Source organism: Myotis lucifugus, unplaced genomic scaffold (genome assembly GCF_000147115.1).
Source record: "Myotis lucifugus unplaced genomic scaffold, Myoluc2.0 scaffold_1071, whole genome shotgun sequence".
NCBI classification, from domain to species: Eukaryota; Metazoa; Chordata; class Mammalia; order Chiroptera; family Vespertilionidae; genus Myotis; species Myotis lucifugus.
Genome location: NW_005872119.1, coordinates 69,352 through 90,933, shown reverse-complemented (window position 1 = coordinate 90,933; position 21,582 = coordinate 69,352). Strand labels below are relative to the sequence as shown.

Sequence of the window (21,582 nt, the reverse complement as noted above, 5' to 3'; positions counted from 1 at the left end):
AGGAGGGGGGAGTGACCATAGGAGGTTGGCTTGCCGGGGGAGGTTGGCTGTGGGAGCGAGCACTGACCAGCAGGGGGCAGCTCCTGCATTGAGCGCCTGCCCTCTGGTGGTCAGTGCGCGCCATAGCGACCTGTCGTTCAGTCACTTAGGCAAAATATATCAATTAAGTCTCAGGAGAGTTAACTTACAAAAACCTATTTAATTTATAAGATGGAATAGTGAATCTTAGAATGAAAATATTAAGAAACTTTACATTATAATATTAACAAATGGGAAAGTTATAAATTAAGAAAATTTATAAGATTTATGAATTTATAAAATGTATCCTGGAAACTAATTCTCTTAGGGAAAAGAAAATGTAACTGAAGACTAGCAAAGAAGGGAAATTAAAGTACCATTAATTAGGGAAACTAGGTAATTTTCCCATTTCCTTTTTTTAAAATAATTTTTATTGATTTCAGAGAGGTAGGGAGAGGAAGAAAGAGACAGAAACATCAATGATGAGAAAATCATTGATTGGCTGCCCATTGCACCACCCCACACTGAGGATCAAGCCCACAACCTGGGCATGTGCCCTGACCAGGAATCGAACTGTGACCTCCTGGTTCATAGGTTGACACTCAACCACTGAGCCATGTTGGTAGGGCAATTTTCCCATTTTCTAATGAAAAAAACCTAGGCTCAGAGAGATTAAATAATGCTCAATGTTATACAATAGCAACAAAACAACTGTAAGTTTAGTGCCTGCTATGTGTCAGCATTATGTTAGGCACTGGGTAGCCATCAATGAACAAATTCAGAAAGAACTGGAGAGATTGTACCAGTTTAGATCAATTCCATCCCAAAGTCTGTAATCCTTTGGTAATTAATATGCCTGAGACATTTGAGGTGATTCTTAAGGGGACCACTAAGGACTCTCAAGGGCTAGAGGTAGTTAACTGTAGTTGGTCCCAGGTTAGGATGTCTGTGTGTGTGTGTTAAATATATATTTAAAAATATTTTTATTGATTTCAGAGAGGAAGGGAAAGGGAGAGAGAGATAGAAACATCATTGATAAGAAAGAATCATTGATTGGCTGCCTCTTGCACACCTCCTATTAGGGAACAAGCACACAACCCAGGCATGTGCCCTTTACTAGAATTGAACCTGGGACCCTTCAGTCTGCAGGCTGACGCTCTATCCACTGAGCCAAACCATCTAGGGCTTACATATGATTTTTATTTATTTCAGAGAGGAAGGGAGAGGAAGAGAGAGATAGAAACACTAACGATGCATTGATCGGCTGCCTCTTTCCTATATGTCCCCAGTGCGGATAGAGCCTACAACCTGGACATGAGCCCTGACCAGGGAATCAACTGTGACCTCCTGGTTCATGGGTGGATGCTCAACCACTGAGCCACACCAGCTGGGCAGGGTGTCTGTCTTTTTTATCCTAAACATTAGCATGACTCATTTGACAGAGTAGAATTTCAGAACATGTTTGTTCAGGGAATGGACATTAGGCCAGAGACTTTGTAAATTCTGTTCAGGGTTGATTGTCCAGTGCTAAAATAGCATCAGGCAGGTAGTAAGTGCTCCATTAAGGTTACTGATGAACTGACTGCATGAATGAAGATCAAAACAAAAGAAGAGTGCTCTTGTTCCTTAGATGGTGCCATAACTTTCTCCGTCTAATAGTTTAAGATCAACTTTTGGTTGTAAATACTTTGGACAAAGAAATAATTCTTCTGGCCCCTCTTCTGCAATGTTTTGACCCACAGTTACAGTTGGGCTATATCAGGAGTCTTTGAGCATGTCCACACCAGGGTGACATATGGTGGCATGTGTAGCCAGCCCTATTTTCTGTTTTTCCTCTTTTGTTGAGTTAAATTTTTATGTAGATGGAAATCAGATTACAGAAGAGTCAGCCTTGAAAAGATGATACAAGAGTACCTTAAAAGATGATATAAGAGTGCCTTAAACCAGAAAAAAATGGAAGGAGGCAGAGACTATCTTATTGTTTGCCTTGGTTGCCAGGTTTACTTGTAAGTTGATTGTATAATGACCTCGGGTCCTTTACAGAACTAGCTGGTCTAGTTACACCTCCTCTGAACTAGTTTGGCTGTAGCATTTGGGTCAGCAAGGTCAATTTGGGAATAGCTCCTCTCTAAACAAAAAAATCCATAGTCTTCAAGGTTTATGTTTTTTAAAAAAATCAGCAGATGGAGAGGAGCTGTACTGAGCATGCTGCACAGAACATGACCCAGAGTTCACTTGGCTCTGCCCTGTTGCATCCTTTATCGCAAGATAATCTATATTTTAGTTGCAGCAGCTTCCCAGGCTCCCTGTCTGTACCTCAATCCCAAGCTCTAGCCCATCTCCTATGGCATGGCTGGAAGTGTGAAAGCAAAACTAAAATTCCAAAAGAAGCATAGTTTAATGCAGTGTTATATTTTACATTAGATTACTCAAACATCTCTAGTGGTTTTCTTTCATTTTTTTTTCTGATTTCAAAAATAATAAGAGGTCATTGTAAACAGTCATGGAATAACAAAAGGTATAAAAAAATAAAAATGAGGCTGGCTGGAGTGGCTCAGTGGTTGAGCATCCACCTATGAACCAGGAGGTCACGGTTTGATTCCTGGTCAGGGAACATGCCCGGTTGCAAACTCGATCCCCCATGTGGGGCGTGCAGGAGGCAGCCAATCAATGATTCTCTCATCATTGATGTTTCTCTCTCTCTTCCTCTCCCTCTTTCTCTAAAAAATTAAAGTGATATAATCTCACTACTTGCACATAAACTCTATTTCTTTCAATACTTTTTAATGCCTCTTTTTATTTTATACTGTTGACACATACACACAATGGGTGTCCTGCTTTTTTTTAAAAAAAGTTTTACTTACCTCCTCTTTCCTTCTTTTCTCTTTCTCTGCTACAAGTTCAGCCCTTCTTTTAGCAATCATATCATCCTATAAAAAAACAGACATTAAAAAATTGTAATGAATAATGGAAACTAATGAGCCCACTGAGGTTTGGGGGCTCACTGGCTCAGGGCTTTCCAAATGCAATCCCTTTAAGTCCTAAGAGATTAGAGTGGTGCCTGAAGACGTGCTCTGGGGCTCAGGCCTGGGCCAGCAGGACCCTGTGTTTTCATCTGGCAACTAGTGAGTAAACATTCTGAAGAATTCATGTTTTGTTGACACTCAAGAAAGATTTGTAGACAGAATTATAAAACTCAATAGAATGGAATTCATTTAGTTTTTGAGCCCCCAAAGAGATTCTCTAGCTCTTTAGAGGGTGAGAAGGTGTTTTAACTGTATAGTTGGAAAAACATAATACAGTCTCCTTTGCGTTTTCATAACATACATAGAGAACACTGTACTACAAAGAAATGCGAAGTATGCACAATAACACACATGCATATTTTGAGTCTATTTTTTTCTCTGATCCTTTCACTCAAATAAGTTGTGGTTAGTGAAGTTTAACTAACCGTTGTATGTTTGCTAGATGCCATCACTCTCAGGAGCACTGCAATAAATACTGGACATACTTACATTTTTTCTGCTTAAAACATGCAAAGTAGACAGTATTATTCTACTCTATAGGTGAGTTAGCAAAGTCAGAGGATTTAACTCATGTAATGTCACAGGGCTTGTGGAGGATGATGTAAAAAACTTCCAGACAAGGAAATGGAAAAGCACATGGTATGTTGGGTGCTGCAGAGGAGGGTTGGTATTTGTTCTAACTAAGGAACAAGGGTAGAAAAAGGATTTGGAACAAGATTGGTTGGCTTCCAATGACAGAACAATGAGTTCAGACCTAAGAGGGCAGCTTGGTCAGAGTTTTAGGAAGTATCAGGAAGAGTAGCCTGGAGATGACCAGAAGGATGACCTAGCGCAGTGATGGCGAACCTTTTGAGCTCGGCGTGTCAGCATTTTGAAAAACCCTAACTTAACTCTGGTGCCAGAGTTAAGAAGTTTTCTGATATTTGCAACCATAGTAAAACAAAGACTTATATTTTTGATATTTATTTTATATATTTAAATGCCATTTAACAAAGAAAAATCAACCCAAAAATGAGTTTGCGTGTCACCTCTGACACGCGTGTCATAGGTTCGCCATCACTGACCTAGGGGGACCAGAGATGAAGCCAGAAGGACAATTAGGAGATCCCTATAGGAGTGCTAGGTGTGGGCTGAGAAAGATCTGAACCAATGTGTAGAGGTAAAAGGTACAAACTCTCTCAGCTACTTTGTGTGTTTCCCTCAGAGGGAATTACTTTGTATGTAAGAACTCAGGTATTCTATCTGGATGTCTATCACATTTAGTTTATCCATTCATCAGTCGATGGCCATTGGGTTGTTTCTCCTTTTTGGCTATTATGAATAATGTTATTATGAGCATTCATATACATATTTTTATGTGGGCATGTTTTCATTTCTGTTAGGTAGATTTCTAAGAGTGGAATTGTTAGGTTCCTATGACACTTTTGAACATTTTATGGAATACTCCTCACATTACAGTTTTAGAAAAGATGTTCTTTTTTTTTTTTTAAATATATTTTATTGATTCCTTACAGAGAGGAAGAGAAGGGGATAGAGAGTTAGAAACATGGATGAGAGAGAAACATCCATCAGCCACCTCCTGCACAACCATTACTGGGGATGTGCCCGAAACTTAGGTAGATTTCTAAGAGTGGAATTGTTGGGTTCCTATGACACTTTTGAACATTTTATGGAATACTCCTCACATTACGGCTAGAAAAGATGTTCTAAGCTAATATCTGTATCTGTTTCACCACAGGCTTACATAGCCTTAATGGATGGTGTCATAATTCCAGGAGCTAGTGAAAAAAACCACTGATAATTTTAATTTTTTGTGTTTTAAGGTCTGCTTCACTTGCTGCCTCTTCCATTATGTACCTGTGTCTGATATAGGGATACTTTGGTGCTACCAAAATCTTTAATTTTATTTGCCTTGGAGAGAGAAATATTAACATGTTGATAACCACATAGGCCTCAAATAAATCTTAACTCTTTAATCATAAATATTCTTAATATTCGATGAAGAGTGTTTTCATATTGACTATGCTATTAAAATCAGAAAACTACATTTTTGTAAAGACCACTTTATAATTTAACTAGAGGCCCAGTGCATGAAATTCATGCATGGGTATGGTCCCTAGGCCTGGCCTGCGATCAGGGCCATCTTCTCCAGCTGCCCGCAGCTGGCCCTGCCCCCTGCCACCACCCACCCCCAGTGCCCTGTTCGCCATTGGGCAATCAGAGCCTGATGGCTAGGGGGAGGGACCGAGAGGTAGGCTGTTCCTGTCCACTCGCCGGCCCCATCACTGCCCCTGCCTCAGGTCGCCCTCTGTGTGTGGGGCGACCAGCGGGGTGGGGGCCTTGGCCTGGAGCCACCCACATCCCCCACCACCCACCCCCGGTTCCCTGTTCACCATCGGGCGATCAGAGCCAGCCAGGTAGGGAAAAGGACCGAGAGGTGATCAGTGCGCCTCATAGTGACTGGTTGCGTGGTCGTTCTGCTGTTAGGGTCAATTTGCATATTACCCTTTTATTATATAGGATTATTATATAGGATACAGAAAAAATTTACTCTAAAACTGTTTTACGAGATACATACCCTGATTTTTGCCTTCATTTCTTTAATGAGTAGTTTCCTTTCTAATTTCTTCTTCTGTTTCAGTTTCCACTTTTCAATTTGGGGAGGCAGGAGCCGATCACAAACATCTTGATCATCAACTTGTATTAAAACAGCAGCATCTGGGAAAAATCCATGTTCCCCTAGAAGCTGGGCCTCATCAGGATATCGTGGGAAACCATCTAATATAAAACCTGTGGAACTAGGCATGAATTGCATAATTTATTTTAAATATTACATTATAAATATTAGTTTAAAAATGAAAAAAGTATTGATCTCAACTTTCTATAAGATGTGCAATGAGTAGTCTAAAAAGTAATCTCTCTTAGTTCTTTTAATATTTCTACTTGCATAAACATGATGTGTCTTTTCTCAAATATATTGAATTAAATTAAAATGATAATATTTTATTCTTATATTTATAATGTAGATAAGTTCTCTTTAATTATAAATAGTCTTAATATTTGATGAAAATTAAGAGAAAATAAATTCTCTGCCTAGGAGGAATGCCCAGCCTAAGGAACTTGTTACCCTTTATAAAGAGGTAGGTGTGACAAGCTGACCTTTAGTGGGAAGCCATCCTTCAGTAGTTTTTCTTTTAATGATGCTTCCTTTCATGAAACAATTCATACTTCCTTCCCTGGGTCCCCTTGTAACTCATGACAATTATGTATGTATGTATCCTGGCTCATATGTATTAAGATGATTATACCCAAATAGGCTTATCAAACTTGTTTAAGAATGATGAAACTTGAAGAATCATGAAAATAACTACAATGCTAACACATGTTCATTGTGAAGTAACTAACTATAAAACAATCAGACTTTACCCTGGCTGGTCTGGCTTAGTGGATAGAGCGTTGCGCTGCGGACTGAAAGGTCCCAGGTTTGATTCCAGTCAAGAGCACATGCCCAGGTTGCGTACAGGAGGCAGCGGTTAATGATTCTCTCTCATCACTGATGTTTCTATCTCTCCCTCTCCCTTACTTTCTGAAATCAATAAAAATATATTTAAACACACACACACACACACACACACACACACGAAACAAATAATTAAGCTTTGAGAACTCGGCCTTGCTTTATTGGTCCCCTTGTGAATGAAAGTTTATTATGCTTATCTAAAATTTGGTTTGTTTAAATATTTATATTTAGATATGTTTTCTTAATATGAACAGAGCTTTCATTAACATTTGACAGTTTCAGCCCTTAATTGGCATTTAAAATGTTTTCTATCTTATTAAATGGGCAAATTTCCATAAAAATGGCTACACTCCCAAAGATTTTGATTCAGTTATTTTGGGTTGGGGCCTAGCATCAGTATTTTATAAATAATTTCCCAGCCCTAGCCGGTTTGGCTCAGTGACAGAACGTCGGCCTGGGGAATGAAGGTTCCCAGGTTTGATTCTGGTCAAGGGCACATGCCCGGGTTGCAGGCTCAACTCCCAGTAGGGGGCGTGCAAGAGGCAGCCAATCAATGATTCTCATCATTGATGTTTCTATCTCTCCATCCCTCTCCCTTCCTCTTTGAAATCAATAAAAATAAATATATAAAATAATAATTTCCCAGATGTTTTTAATGTATAGAATCACTAATTTACATGAGAGTAAAGAAGAACATTTTAAAATTTATGTTGTATTACGTTTTAGAGCAGTGATGGCAAACCTATGACACGCGTGTCAGAGGTGACACGCGAACTCATTTTTTTGGTTGATTTTTCTTTGTTAAATGGCATTTAAATATATAAAATAAATATCAAAAATATAAATCTTTGTTTTACTATGGTTGCAAATATCAAAAAATTTCTATATGTGACATGGCACCAGAGTTAAGGTTTTTCAAAATGCTGACACGCCGAGCTCAAAAGGTTCGCCATCACTGTTTTAGAGTTTTGAGAATAAGGCAAATAAAAGTCAATCAATGTATAATCCTATATAAATTAAGATACCGTATTGGTTCTTTATGCCACCACTCAGAAAGAATGTTTTCTAGAATTTCGGGAGGCAATGCTTCATTTTCCATTAAATATAATCTGATTGCTTCTTCTTCTTCTGTAAATTGCACTTCTGGAGGCTGAACACAAAAATCAGAAAACAAAACAAATTCAAAACTATATTAATAAACAATACTCTATTACATAGTTGATTAAGATGACACCTGTTTTTTCTCAGGACATTTTTTTATATTGCTGCTTTTAAACCTTTTAATATTTAGGCTTTTTTCTTTAAACCAATATCTTATATGGTTTTAAGTATTAAATTATATCTACTGTAGCTAAGAGGAGCTACTAGCGATTAGCATAACTGATTTTCATACATGACCTCAGGATATCTGTCTTATCACTTTTTGCTAAAACCTTGTTCAATCTATAACTGATTTTTGTCATCTATCTTATAGTTACTAAAAGTAGATCCTGATTAAAGAATGGGTTAGCCAGGGAGTCATCTGAAATACAGTCTGTACCTGGATCCAATTACAGTGGGTCCTTTGAGAAGAAAAGGGTCTTGCTATATCAGAAATGGTTAAAAAGTGAGTTAGAATTACAACCCTAGATAGAAACCACCTAAGAGCGCCATACAAACTTTCTTATGAGGCATCATGAGAAATTAATATTTTGAGATTCCCATTGGCACTGGGGCAGATTTTTATGATACATGATAACAAAAACAGAGTCCTATCTGGTATGGTTCAGTTGGTTGGGCATCGTCCTGTGCTCCGAAAGGTTGCCTGCCGGTTCTATTCCTGGTCAGGGCACAAGCCCAGGCTTCAGGCCAATCCCCAGTGGGGGGGTGTGCAAGAGGCAGCTGATTGATGTTTTGCTCTCACATCGATGTTTCTCTCTCTTGTTCCCTCTCCCTTCCTCTCTCTCTCTCTCTCTCAAAATATACATACATATCTATCTATATCTATCTATCTATCTATCTATCTATCTATCTATCGACAAAGCAAAAACACAGAGAACACAATAATAAAAAGCCTTAGAGTCTAGTTCAGATATATCAAATAACGTAGCCCCAAATTAATGCTATACAACAGTCTTGTTAGGGAAAGCGTTTCTGGTTTTTACTGGAGTCATGCGAAACAGTAATTTTATATTATAGACTTCAGGCCGGGTGCACGAAAATTCGTGCACTGGTGTGGGTGAGGGTCCCTCACTGCTAAATCATGCACTGGGGTGCGGGGGAGGGGGGGAGTCCCTTACTGCCAATTATAGATTAGCAGTAAGGTTTGTATCTAACATGGGGAGGATGCCTCTTAAATGACTTTTACAGGCTAATGTTTTTCTTTTTCTTGGAAACTTTATAGAGTTTTACACCCCTTATATCCTACTTTCCAAAAGTAATACCAGCAAACACAACTATCTGCAAAGAGAGTTATAATATTACTACCGGCTTATTTGCATATTCTTTCTCAAGTGTGACATTGGCCTCAATTGCAAGCTCTTCAAGTTCTTGTTTTGCAAGTTGTTCTTCCTCAGCCTCTTCTTCAAATTCAGGTCCAACTTTCTTTTCAGTTTTGAGCATGATTTTTTCTTGTAGAAATTCTTCAAACTGAATGTGAAAGATGCCCAAGTTTTCTGCTAACTGTCTTCCACAAATAGTTTTGCCAGAGCCACGGGGACCCAGAAGGCATATTCTTAATGGAGGAGCCTGCCACAGGGGGAGGGTCAGGGAGATGTGGGGTAAGGGAGAATAAAGGAAAGAAAGCTTTGAGCTATTTTAAAAAAAAAGAGGTTAATTAACTGCCTTCCCTAAGACTGAATTATCACTTAACTAATTCAGGGCTGTTTTGACATTAGGAGATCAATTAACATGATGCATTACATCAACGGTAGTTTTTAGGGAGCATTAACAATCATAAGACTATTTTGATATCTTGTGCCAAAAGGCATTTAATAAAATAGAATTAGTTTGGGGTTTTTTAAAGTTTTAATTTACAAAGAATGGAAAGATACATTTTTAGCATGATAAAAAGTCTAACAAATTATATTAAAATGGTATGGCAAACCATTATGAGCTCTATAGAAATACATAAACTTTCTATGATATAATATTAAGAGAAAAATATTATAAATACTATATACACTAGAAACAATATATACCCATGTGGAAGAAGATGGAAAGTAAAACATAAATATGAAGACTTGTTTAGAGCTGGTGTTACTATGTGTGTGCTTTGTTTTTAAAAATGAATAAAATATTGCCACAATGTGTTCTTTTATTAATTGCGTTAAAATATACATAACATAAAACTTACCATTTTGACCATTTTAAGTGTAAATTCAGTGGCATTATGTATATTCATAATGTTGTGCACCCATCACCACTCTCTCTCTCCAGAACTTTTTTATTATCCCAAAACTGGAACTCTGTACCCATCAAACAGCAACTTCTATTCTCCCCTTTTCCTAGCCCCTGGCAACCACTCTTATTTTCTGTCCCTATAAATTTATTCTAGGTACCTTGTATAAGTCGAATTGTACAGTATTTGTTCTTTTGTGTTTGGCTTTAATAAATACTTTAAAATATTTTTTATTGATTTCAGAGAGGAAAGGAGAGAGAGAGAGAGAGAGAGAGAGAGAGAAACATCAATGATGAGAAAGAATCATCGATTGGCTGCCTCCCATACACCCCCTACTGGGGACAGCACCCAGAACCCCAGCATGTGCCCCAACCCAGAACCGAACCATGACCTCCACTTTCATAGGCTGATGCTCAACCACTGAGCCAAGCCAGCTGGGCACTTTAATAAAATACTTTTTAAAGAATGTAGAAAATTGTTCCAAAGTGGGAAACAAGTAAGGATAAAAACGTCCCTACAAACTTAGGAAAAGATGGATTGTTCTACAGCTACTGAAACCAGTTGAAAACAGTTTCATTGACAAGGACCACTCACCTTTCGGAACACTCTTTTGCAATCTTCTGAATCAGGGTCATCCTGCTCTTGAGAGTCAAGCAATCGGGCATGAATTTGCCCCTATAATCATGCCTCTGGATGGAACCAGATTAACAGCAGTCTCACCTGAGTAATCACCCTTCCACAGAGGATGTCAACCCACTGAAGGCCCAGAACCTCTGAATCCCATACTTGCCCGAATCCTGTCTTATGATCAGCAGACTGCTCTGCTCAGAGAGACTAACTGGTTAAGGAATACAATAAATTCAATAGATTTATAAACAATAAATTCAGCTGTGTCTTTTTGTTTCAGCTAAAGAGACAGCTATTAAGTACTGGTTTGACACAAGGCATTACAGTAGAAATCAAAACTGATCATTATTTTGGGTTATATTCCAAAAAGTTGTTCTTGGAACTTAGATGTTTTCACTATATTGCTATATCAGATTGGGAACTTCACTATCAAATAAAATGGTGGATATAATAAGTCCCTAAAAAGGTAACAGGAGCAATCATTAGGATAAGAATAATATAGTTTTCACCTTTAATGGTTCATTGTGAGCCACATACTCCTGAGGATGCTCCATAAATTTTTCTCTAGCCTCAGGACTTGAAAAGTAGTAGACCTTTTCTCGATATTTAGCTGCTTCTTCTGTGTTGCCTGGTTGTAGGACGAAGTTTTCTTTGAGAACTACTGGACAAAAGTGCTTTGTGTCTCCCAAATGTCTTTTCTTCTCTTTCATTCTGTCTTCATTCTAGAAATATTATTTAACATTTGGAGAATATTTTTAAAAAGTATTTTGATGCAATACTAAAGAGGGAACTTAAAAATGTCTCTTGAATAGTATTTAAACCATAACAATACATACTTAAAACAATTTGTAAAGGCCAGTTCTTATACTGGCCACTTAATGAATTAATTAAAAAATCAGTTTCTTATATCCCTCTAAGCTCACATCTCAAGCTTCTTTACTTTTTTCCCCCCAAATATTTCATTGATTTTTTACAGAGAGGAAGGGAGAGGGACAGAGAGTCAGAAACATCGATGAGAGAGAAACATCAATCAGCTGCCTCCTGCACACCCCCTCCTGGGGATGTGCCCGCAACCAAGGTACATGCCCTTGACCGGAATCGAACCTGGGACCCTTCAGTCTGAAGGCCAATGCTCTATCCACTGAGCCAAACTGGCCAGAGCCAAGCTTCTTTATTTTCATAAAGAACATAAAGTAGCACTGAGAATCAGGATGTCCCCAGCCCTCCACAGACATAGGTATAATGAAAAATCCCAGGTTGTGCTCGGTACAGAATAGTTTCTAAAATAAAATTAAGAAGTAAAAGCTGAGCCAGGGTCACAAATTCGTACCCATTGAAAATGAGATGGGAGATGCTTCAGGATTTGCTGTTTTCTACTAAGTGAATATGTAATCACCTCAATACATTCAATTAAAAAATAGAATAATTTGAAAATATTTTATTTCATTACAATTAGAAATATGTAACATATTTTTATTTATGAAAAATAAAGAAACTGTGTAAAGTTCTTTAAGAATTCTTGCAATTTATTTAAAGAAATGGAAGTACATTAAAGGTAATTTTCTGTTATAAAATACATGGTTATTATAAAATTATTCAAAACACATCACAGTGCATAAAGAATAAAAATTTCCACTAGGGGGTGTGCAGGAGGCAGCTGATCGATGCTTCTCTCTTATCGATGTTTCTAACTCTCTATCCCTCTCCCTTCCTCTCTGTTAAAAAATCAATAAAATATATTTAAAAAAAAGAATAAAAATTTTCTCTTATCCTTTTCCTTCCAATACTATATTAACACTCGTAATATTTCTTTAAAAAATTTAAGTCATTTATCCCCTCTCTGCCCTCTTACATCTCTATCACCACCACTGCCCTCTCTGCCCTCTTACATCTCTATCACCACCACTGCCTTCACCAAACTATTGTCCAAGTCCATGCGTTCTCTATATATATATATGTATATATATATCCCTAGCCAGCTTGGCTCAGTGGATAGAGTGTTGGCCTGCAGACTGAGGGTCCTGGGTTGATTCTGGTCAAGGACACATGCCCGGGTTGTGGGCTCTCTCATCACTGATGTTTCTATCTCTCTCTCCCTCTCCCTTCCTCTATGAAATCAATAAAAACATATTTTTATTGATTTCAGAGAAATATGAGGAAAAAGATAAGATATTTGGAGGATAGATCCAAGAGACCTAACCAATAATAAGTATTATGGAAGGAGAAAAAAGAAGAGATGGAGGAGAGGCAAGAATTAATTAATTTAAAAAATAAAAATTACTTATATGTCCATCATTTAGCGATAATGGTGGTTATAACCACCATTAATACTTTTAACAGCTTTATGAGGTGTAAATGCCATTAAAACATTGTCCATATTTAAAGTATGCTATTTGATAATTTTGACATATGTGTTTATCTCTGAAACCATCACCACATATTCATCAAGACCATAATTGTTCATGCCTCTTTTCTAACCCTATTTGCCACCTACCCACCCAACTCCCAGGCAAGCACTGCTGTGTTTTCTCTCACTATAATTAGTTTACATTTTCTATAATGTTATACAAATGTAATCATACAGTATGTTTTCTCTTTTGTCTGGCTTCTCTTAGCATAATAATTTTGAGATTCATCTAGATTGTTACATGTATCAGCAGTTCTTCTTTTATTTTTTATTTATTTTTTGCTGTGCACTATTCCAGGTTTAATTATCCCCATCCCTGAGGCTTAGACCCTTTTTAGTAATACCCAGTGGTTAGTGGGAACAGGCATTATTTCTGGCCTTGTTTGAGATCTCAGTACTGGTCCCTCTAATCCAGGGGTGGGCAAACTTTTTGACTCGAGGGCCACAATGGGTTCTTAAACTGGACCGGAGGGCCGGAACAAAAGCATGGATGGAGTGTTTGTGTGAACTAATATAAATTCAAAGTAAACATCATTACATAAAAGGGTACAGTCTTTTTTTTTTTTAGTTTTATTCATTTCAAATGGGCCGGATCCGGCCCGCAGGCCGTAGTTTGCCCACGGCTGCTCTAATCTCATCAGGTGGTACTTCCTTGCTCTAATCCGGCAAAGGGCTGACCAGTACTCTGCTCTGCAGGTCTCTGGAGTTCTCCCTGTGTGCACATCTTTTCTTCTGGTCTTTTCCCTGTGAACTCTAACTGCTTTGTGTCCTGGGATTCTCTGCCCTGTCTCCTCCAATAAAGGAGCCTGGAAGTCTCTGCCTAGGTCAGTGGTGGCGAACCTATGACACCCGTGTCAGAGGTGACACGCGAACTCATTGTTTGGGTTGATTTTTCTTTGTTAAATGGCATTTAAATATATAAAATAAATATCAAAAATATAAGTCTTTGTTTTACTATGGTTGCAAATATCAAAAAATTTCTATATGTGACACGGCACCAGAGTTAAGTTAAGGTTTTTCAAAATGCTGACACGCCGAGCTCAAAAGGTTCGCCATCACTGGCCTAGGTGGCTCCTCCCTGGACCATGGCCTGGACAAGGCACATGACCTACAGACAATAAGGTGGGGAAACCGTGGGGTGTACCTCCTTTGTTCCCATCTCCAGGACCACTGTGCTTCACTGAGTCATGCCCATGTGTTGAGAACAGTTTCATATATTTTATCTTGTTTCTCAGTTGTTTTCAGCTAGAGGGTAAACTGAATGCCCTTTACTCCATCTTCTCCAGAATGACTGTTGAGATTTTAGTACATATCTTCCCAGAATTTTTCTTATGATGTGGTGTATATCTTTTGCTTTTGTTTGTATAACAACTTTCTTCCTTTTTCTAGTAACAGAACCTTTCTCCCTCTTCTCATGGAGAACTGCTTCTTCCGAATTCCAAGGAACTCAAGTGGCCCAGACCATCACAGTAACTCCCCACTTCACAGTCACTGGGTGGGCATGTTACCAAGGCTGGTTCACCCACACACTCAGTCCTCTAGTTACTATGATTAGTCAGGGCAACTGACTGAGATGGGAGAAGCCAAGTTCTTTCTTGCTATTTTCCAGGTGGATGTCAGGATAGAGTGTTCTTTTGCCTCCTAGGTCAAAATTTCTAAGAACTCCTGGCAGCCATATTGGCCTTGTTTGAAAAAAGCATCTCTGCAGATGTAATTAAGGATCTCAAGATAATATTTACAATTTATTACCAGGTGGTCCCTAAATCCCATGACGAGTGTCCTTCTAAAAGGAGGAAAAGATGCCGAGGAGGAGAAGGCCATCCTGCACAGACAGAGGCAGAGAGGGGAGTCAAGCAGCCGTAAGCGATGGGCTATCTGGAGCCACCAGAGGATGGAGGAGGAAAGGAAGGATTCTCCCTAGAGCCTCAGCGGGAGCATTCTGACACCTGGATTTCAGAATTCTCCCTCGAGACCATAAGAGAATTAATTTCTGTTATTTTAAGCCTCCCAGTTTGTGGCACTTTCTTATGGCAGCCTGAGGAAACTAATACAACAGGAAAAACTGATTTGTGTTGTGGTAAATTAGGAAGAGTGGAAGTGAGGTAGGGACACTATTTTCAATGAAGACCGTACCTAAAAAGACAAGTTTTGAATATTACAGACAGCTTGAGAATTGCCTGCAGACACAAGAAAGAGACATTCTCTTGCAAAACAAAACAGGATACAGAAGAATGGCAGAAGGACGACTGAAGGAGAAAACCTGAACACAGTACAGGCAGGACAAGCCCACCATCTGTTAGCCACCCTGACTGAAGGGCTCAGCAGTCCCTTAGTGCTAAAGTACTGAAAGTTATCAGAATCACACTACATGACACTTGTTGTTTGACACACATATATGTGGGTTTAACTTAATTCCAGCTGTATGATTATCTAACTTATTACATCATTTTGTTTCCTTCATAAAGCCCCAAATTTAAAAAAAAATCACTTCCTATTTTATATTTGATAGATGCCTGAATAAGGTGGCTATCAATTGAGAATGGTGATCAAAATTCTCGTGACCAGGGAGTAGACTGGGGCCGCAAATGAGTTGTTCCTGTTTGAAAATACCACTCATTAGTATCATGCGAGCAGCCCCTCAAAGATGCCACTGCTGTATTGTACATAAAGCACCCACTTCTGTTGAACTTACAGAATATTTCTCTCTCTAATATCTATAGCTTTTCCATGGAAAAAAATGGAAAAGATTTCCCTTTTATTTTTTCATGGGCGTATTTTTTCATACTGTCTAAGCAGCCCTGGCATTTCAGGGATCAAGGGAAGCTGGGGTGGAGGCAAAGGGCGTTGAAAATGTTCATGTGTAAAACCGAGGAAGCCTGCTTGCTTTCCTGGGGTCCAAGAGTGCCGACTACCGCTCTGGACACGCGCCCTTTCAGTGCTGTGACCCCTGTGAAGGAGCTGGAGCGGAAAGGAAAGACTTCCCTAGCCTCCGAGGGAGCATGGCCCACTGACTCATACCTCTTCCTCCTCCTCCTCCTCCTCTTCTAGATCCTCATCAACCTCCGCTTCGGCCTGGAGGTCTTCTGTTTCTTCCTCATAGTCTTCTATATTGAACTCCCATGCAACATACTGAAAAGGTTCTGTAAAAAAATAAAAAAGAAAGAGTTGAAAGAATAATAATATTAGCGTATATTGCAGTAGTCAAAGATTAGGAGAATTAATTGTAGTGACTGATCTCTTAGTTTATATGTGCATGCAAATTGGCCTTTAGAATTTTTAAAGGGACAACTGGCCAGTTTGGCCAGTGCTATTTGTGCCCCTCAGCTGTTCTGATTGGCATGTGCCTGTGCTATGAGAATTGTTAAATATTTTAAACATCATCCCTAGGTATATTGAATGTTCTCCTTTATGGGCCATCAAGAGAGACTTAAAGTTGCAGTGCTTTTCATATCACCCGCTCTTGACAGTCAATGGTGGGATCACAGCCCTTACTTTCCATAGTCTCCACTGCTTTCTGAAATAGCTCCTCTGGAGTCTGGCCAGCAATCTCCAACTTGAAAATTGGAAAGAAAGAGTCATTGATGATTAATTCCAGATTTTTCCAGTTGGCCTCATAATTTTTTATCTCGTCTTTAAGTAGTTCCATCTCAGGAACATCAGGATAAGCGTCTTCAGGAAACTCAGGTAGTACAAGTTCTGAATAAAGATTAAAGGAAAGAAAAAAAAAGTGGCTTCAAACATGGTATCTTGACCCATATTGCCAAAATAATTTATACTTTGTAATTTTTTAAAAACATATGAAAGAAATACATATATTGTCCTCAGCAATAATGTATATTTATAAATTCATTTTTAATTATGCTCCATTCCATGTATTGGCTGTAGATGAATTATTACCTATTAATAAAATTATTTGGATAATTGCTATGTATTTCATATGGCAACTTTAACTATAATAAAATGTATAAAATAAAATTTAATGAAAAACAGTGTTATTAGATGGTTAGATATACTTCTGATGTAATAAGCTAAATCAAACATAATGCGTCACAACTGGCATATAATGTACAAAGAAATAAGTAGGAAGTTGGTACTATGCCTAAAATAAGGGACTAGAGTCCCAGGGGTGGGCAAACTTTTTGACTCGAGGGCCACAATGGGTTCTTAAACTGGACCGGAGGGCCGGAACAAAAGCATGGGTGGAGTGTTTGTGTGAACTAATATAAATTCAAAGTAAACATCATTACATAAAAGGGTACAGTCTTTTTTTTTTTTTTTTAGTTTTATTCATTTCAAATGGGCCGTAGTTTGCCCACGGCTGGACTAGACCCTTGTGGGAGAATACGAAAAGCACTTTTATCACTAACTACTTTTATTTTATAAGCTAACCTGTTTGAGATAATGTAATTTCCAGACCCTCTTTGGATTCTTTTGGAATTTCTGTTCCAACTGTAGTTTCCTCAGTAGACTCTTAGGAAAGAAAACTAATAGTTAGTGTTTGAATTTTAAAACATTGTTTCTTTTATGAAAATTTTGGCACAAAGAAAAATTTTAAACATAGTTTAAATTGTGTGTACTATGTCTAATTGAAAATATAGTTCTTGTTAGGTAAAGTATGACATACAATATCTAATAGTATAAGGCAGAAAATGAAGAATATTCTTAAATATACTAAAGGCCCATGACCAGGATAACTGACATATGGTACATACAATTCTGACTGAAAACAGTCATGTCTGCATGAGCTAGAACTGACCCTAAAGGGAGTGGGAGACTGGCTTTAGAACAGCAAAAGGAAGTTCCCTGAGAGAAACAGCAAGGAGATAAAAGGCAATACAACTAAATCATCCCTTAGACCGGTTACATTAGTAAATACTAATTATGAGATACTTGTGGATATTAGAACTCTAATATGTTTGATGTGTCATATTTAATGGATGTCTGTTTCTCTTATTCATTTTTGGTATTTTATGGTGGTTTTTTTCCTTTTTTTAAAAAAATTTGTCTTTATTATTGAAAGTATTACAGATGTCCTCCTTTTTTCCCCATTGACTCTCTCTACCCTGCACCTGCCCCTCCCAGGCCTTCCCAACACTATTGTCTGTGTCTATAGGCTGTGCATACATGCACATAAGTTCCCGGTTAATTTCTTCCCATCCCATTCCTCCATCCCCGCCTTCCCTCTGAGATTCAACAGTCCATTCAATGCTCCTATGTCTGGATCTATTTTGTTCAACAGTTTATTTTGCTTATTAGATTCCACATGAGTGAGATCTTGTGATACTTGTCTGACTGGCTTATTTCACTTAGCATAATACTCTCCAGGTCCATCCATGCTGTTGCAAATGGTAAGAGTTCTTTCTTTTTTACAGCTGCATAGTATTCCTTTGTGTAAATGTATCACAGCTTTCTTATCCACTCATCTGCTGATGGGCACTTGGGCTGTTTTCAAATCTTAGCTATTGTAAAATGGGCTATGAACATAGGGTTGCATATATTCTTTCTGACTGGTTTTTCTGATTTCTTAGGATATATACCCAGAAGTGGCATTGCTGCATCAAATATCAGTTCCATATTTAATTTTTTGAGGAAATGCCTTACTGTTTTACATAATGGTTGCACCAGTCTGCAAACCCACCAACAGTGCATGAGGGTTCCTTTTCTCCACATCCTCGCCAGCACTTGTCATTTGTTGATTTGTTGATGATAGCCATTCTGACAGGTGTGAAGTGATATCTCATTGTCATTTTAATTTGCATCTCTCTGATGATTAGTGACTTTGAGCATTTTTTTTTCATATGTCTCTTGGCTTTCTGTATGTCCACTTTGGACAAGTGTCTATTTAGGTCCTATTTTTTAAAAAAATATATTTTATTGATTTTTTTACAGAGAGGAAGGGAGAGGGATAGAGAGTTAGAAACACCGATGAGAGAGAAACATCGATCAGCTGCCTCCTGCACACCTCCTCCTGGGGATGTGCCCGCAACCAAGGTACATGCCCTTGACCGGAATCGAACCTGGGACCTTTCAGTCTGCAGGCCGATGCTCTATTCACCGAGCCAAACCGGTTAGGGCATATTTAGGTCCTATTTTTGATTGGATTGTTTGTCTTCCTTTTGTTAAGTTGTCTGAGTTCCTTATATATTTTGGAAATTAACCCCTTATCAGATGTATCATAGGCAAATATGTTCTTCCATTCAGTGGGCTCCCTTTTCCTTTTATGGCCTGTCTTGTTGCAAAAGGTAGGTGAGTGGGAGAAGAGTCAGCCTAACTGGTTAGGTCCTGAAGAAAATACTGAAGTTTCTGGGTGGGAACACAAGCCAATAGAGCCGTGGGGCTCTTAAAAGGAAACTGAAGGATTTCATCCTGCTAGCTCCTCTGTTGGGCACAAGGGTTATGTGATCTTATACTTTTGCCTCATCAAGCTAATGCCAATTCCTGTAGCAAAAATGATCTATGTTGAACTTGAGTTTTCTCAGGGTGAAAACTCCCCTTCGTCCTAGTTCCTCTACCAGCGGACAGAAGATTCCTAGCCCTTAATTGCCAGAGGAGGATTTGGCTGCAGGTATTTGAAGACCTTTCATTTGTAGCATTAGTTTCAAATCCAATACTAACTGTACTTGGGAGCATTTGTGAGCCTCACTCCCACATGCTGGGTACCCTAACTTGCTGCTTTAAGCCCACTCTCCAGCCTTGAGAGTGACTTTCTTTGCCCAACGACTCCTTCTGGCCCTGCGCCAACCCGCCAAACGGCACCTCGGCAGCAGGCTGCGCCATGGCCGTGTGGCCTGGGCAGCTGCACGGTCTCTCACGCAGAATGGCCTCAGTTTAATGCTCTCTGGTTGTCAATCTGAAATTTTTAATAATTTTATCTTTGAACTTCGTTTTGTAAACAAAATCCAAAGAGGCTCCAATGGCACAATAGAGCATGCATATGGACAGAGATATGCACAATATGTGTTAGCCAGTCCTGGTCATCTCATTCTCATGAGAGTTCCTGATGCCCCAGAATTCCAGGGGACCCATGATGTGGAGGAGTAAGTATGCCTGAGTGATGGGGGCAGGCAGGGGGAGATGCTGACCCAGCTGAGAGACCATGCTTTCCTTTTGAACTAGAACTTGCTTCAGATGCAGAAAGCAGGTGATAGCATTCAGAGAGACACAAATGACCACGGAACCCCATCATAGCCTTTCTTACTTGTGTCACTTTCCTGTATTAGCTAAACACTTAGGCTGAAAATGATGACATAGAAGGAAAGGAAAAGAGGACAATCCAGTGTTCCTTTTTCTTTCAGTCTTTCCTTCATCATTGGGAAGCTAAAGGTCGAGAATGTTGGTAGAATATGTGCATATTAAGAACTGAAATAAAAAACTGAGTTAGTTTTATACACAAAACTTACCAGTAACCTGGTAAGAACGAAATGCATATGCATGTACGAGCTGCCAAATATGAATTGTGTTAATTCCAGTGGTTCTGCAAATGAGGTAAATGCTCTTGTATTTTCATTTAAAAATGACCTTGCACAATATAAAGATGAATGGTAAAATTCATGCTAATAATTTAGATTTTTAATTTTTCTTTACTTAGAATGACATATAGCAATAAAAATCAATCCATGACAAATTGAGAGAGAGATTGTAGAAGGAAAAAAAAGCTTTATATGTTAGTACCATTAGTGGCACATTCCCTGCTTTTTGACAACATACCCCACCAATGACGTAGGCAGCCCTGCTCCTGAGCACAAGGATGGGCGGGGCAGCGTCGGCTTTCCTGCGACACTTCAAACCGTGGGATTGGAAATAAGTGGCTGTTCTCAGGGCGGGGGTGGGCTCATCTCCTTTTTAGTCTGTTTCCTTTTTCTTAACATATACACAAGTATACACACGCACACACGCACACACACACCCCAATGGACACGAGTAGAACTAAGAACATGGCTGTCAATGAAGTCTAACCTGATTCAGGTTCTGGTTCCTGAACCTCGGAAGCTTCAGGCTCCTCTGCTAAGAGCCCCCCGGTCTCCTCAAGGGCCTCAGACACTTCAGGAATGTCACCCTCCTCACCTTCAACATCCCCAAAAGCCTCAAGGTCAGCCTCGTCGACCTCTAGAGAAAATGAGAAGAAACAAATTATTGTTCAGATTAGGTCAGAAATATTAATTGGGTGCGAGGCACTCTGATAAGTGCTGAGACCCACACAAAGAGTAAAGAGTGGCGCCCTGTCCTCCGGCGCAGGGGGTTTCAGGAGGGAGAGATACATTTTCCATATATTTTACCTATTAAAATGTAGTGGTAAAGGATGATAGCCACAGACTCAGAGTGCTATGGGAGCACCAGCCTAAGGGTTCATTGAAAACAAGGAATGTTCTCAGTAGCCCTGAGTATTGTAACAGTAAAAAGATGGCCACGGCTCCAGTGTCCATTCAAAGAGGGAATGGCTAGAGCTGCGTGCACTGTCTGATATGTAGCCACTGCATGAGGTGGCTGTTGAGCCCCTAAAATGTGGCTAGTCCAGACTGAGGGGCATCATAAGCATAACATACACGATGGATTTCAAAGATTTAGAATGAAACATCGAATGTAGTCCTGGCCAGTGTGGCTCAGT

At 39.1% G+C, this 21,582-nt stretch overlaps 1 protein-coding gene across 1 annotated transcript in view; it reads right to left on the bottom strand.

Annotated features, from left to right (window-relative positions):
• The window catches only part of LOC102426895 (adenylate kinase 9-like), a 112,034-nt gene that overhangs the window by 26,602 nt on the left and 63,850 nt on the right, over positions 1-21,582 (bottom strand). The window contains exons 21-29 of the mRNA XM_023747947.1: positions 20,934-21,083; positions 17,367-17,447; positions 16,470-16,673; positions 15,996-16,117; positions 11,080-11,292; positions 9,031-9,291; positions 7,590-7,714; positions 5,623-5,842; positions 2,891-2,948 (exon numbers count right to left, since the gene is read on the bottom strand). Of these exons, the coding sequence (XP_023603715.1) occupies positions 2,891-2,948; positions 5,623-5,842; positions 7,590-7,714; positions 9,031-9,291; positions 11,080-11,292; positions 15,996-16,117; positions 16,470-16,673; positions 17,367-17,447; positions 20,934-21,083 (1,434 nt within the window). The remainder of the gene's footprint in view (positions 1-2,890; positions 2,949-5,622; positions 5,843-7,589; positions 7,715-9,030; positions 9,292-11,079; positions 11,293-15,995; positions 16,118-16,469; positions 16,674-17,366; positions 17,448-20,933; positions 21,084-21,582) is intronic.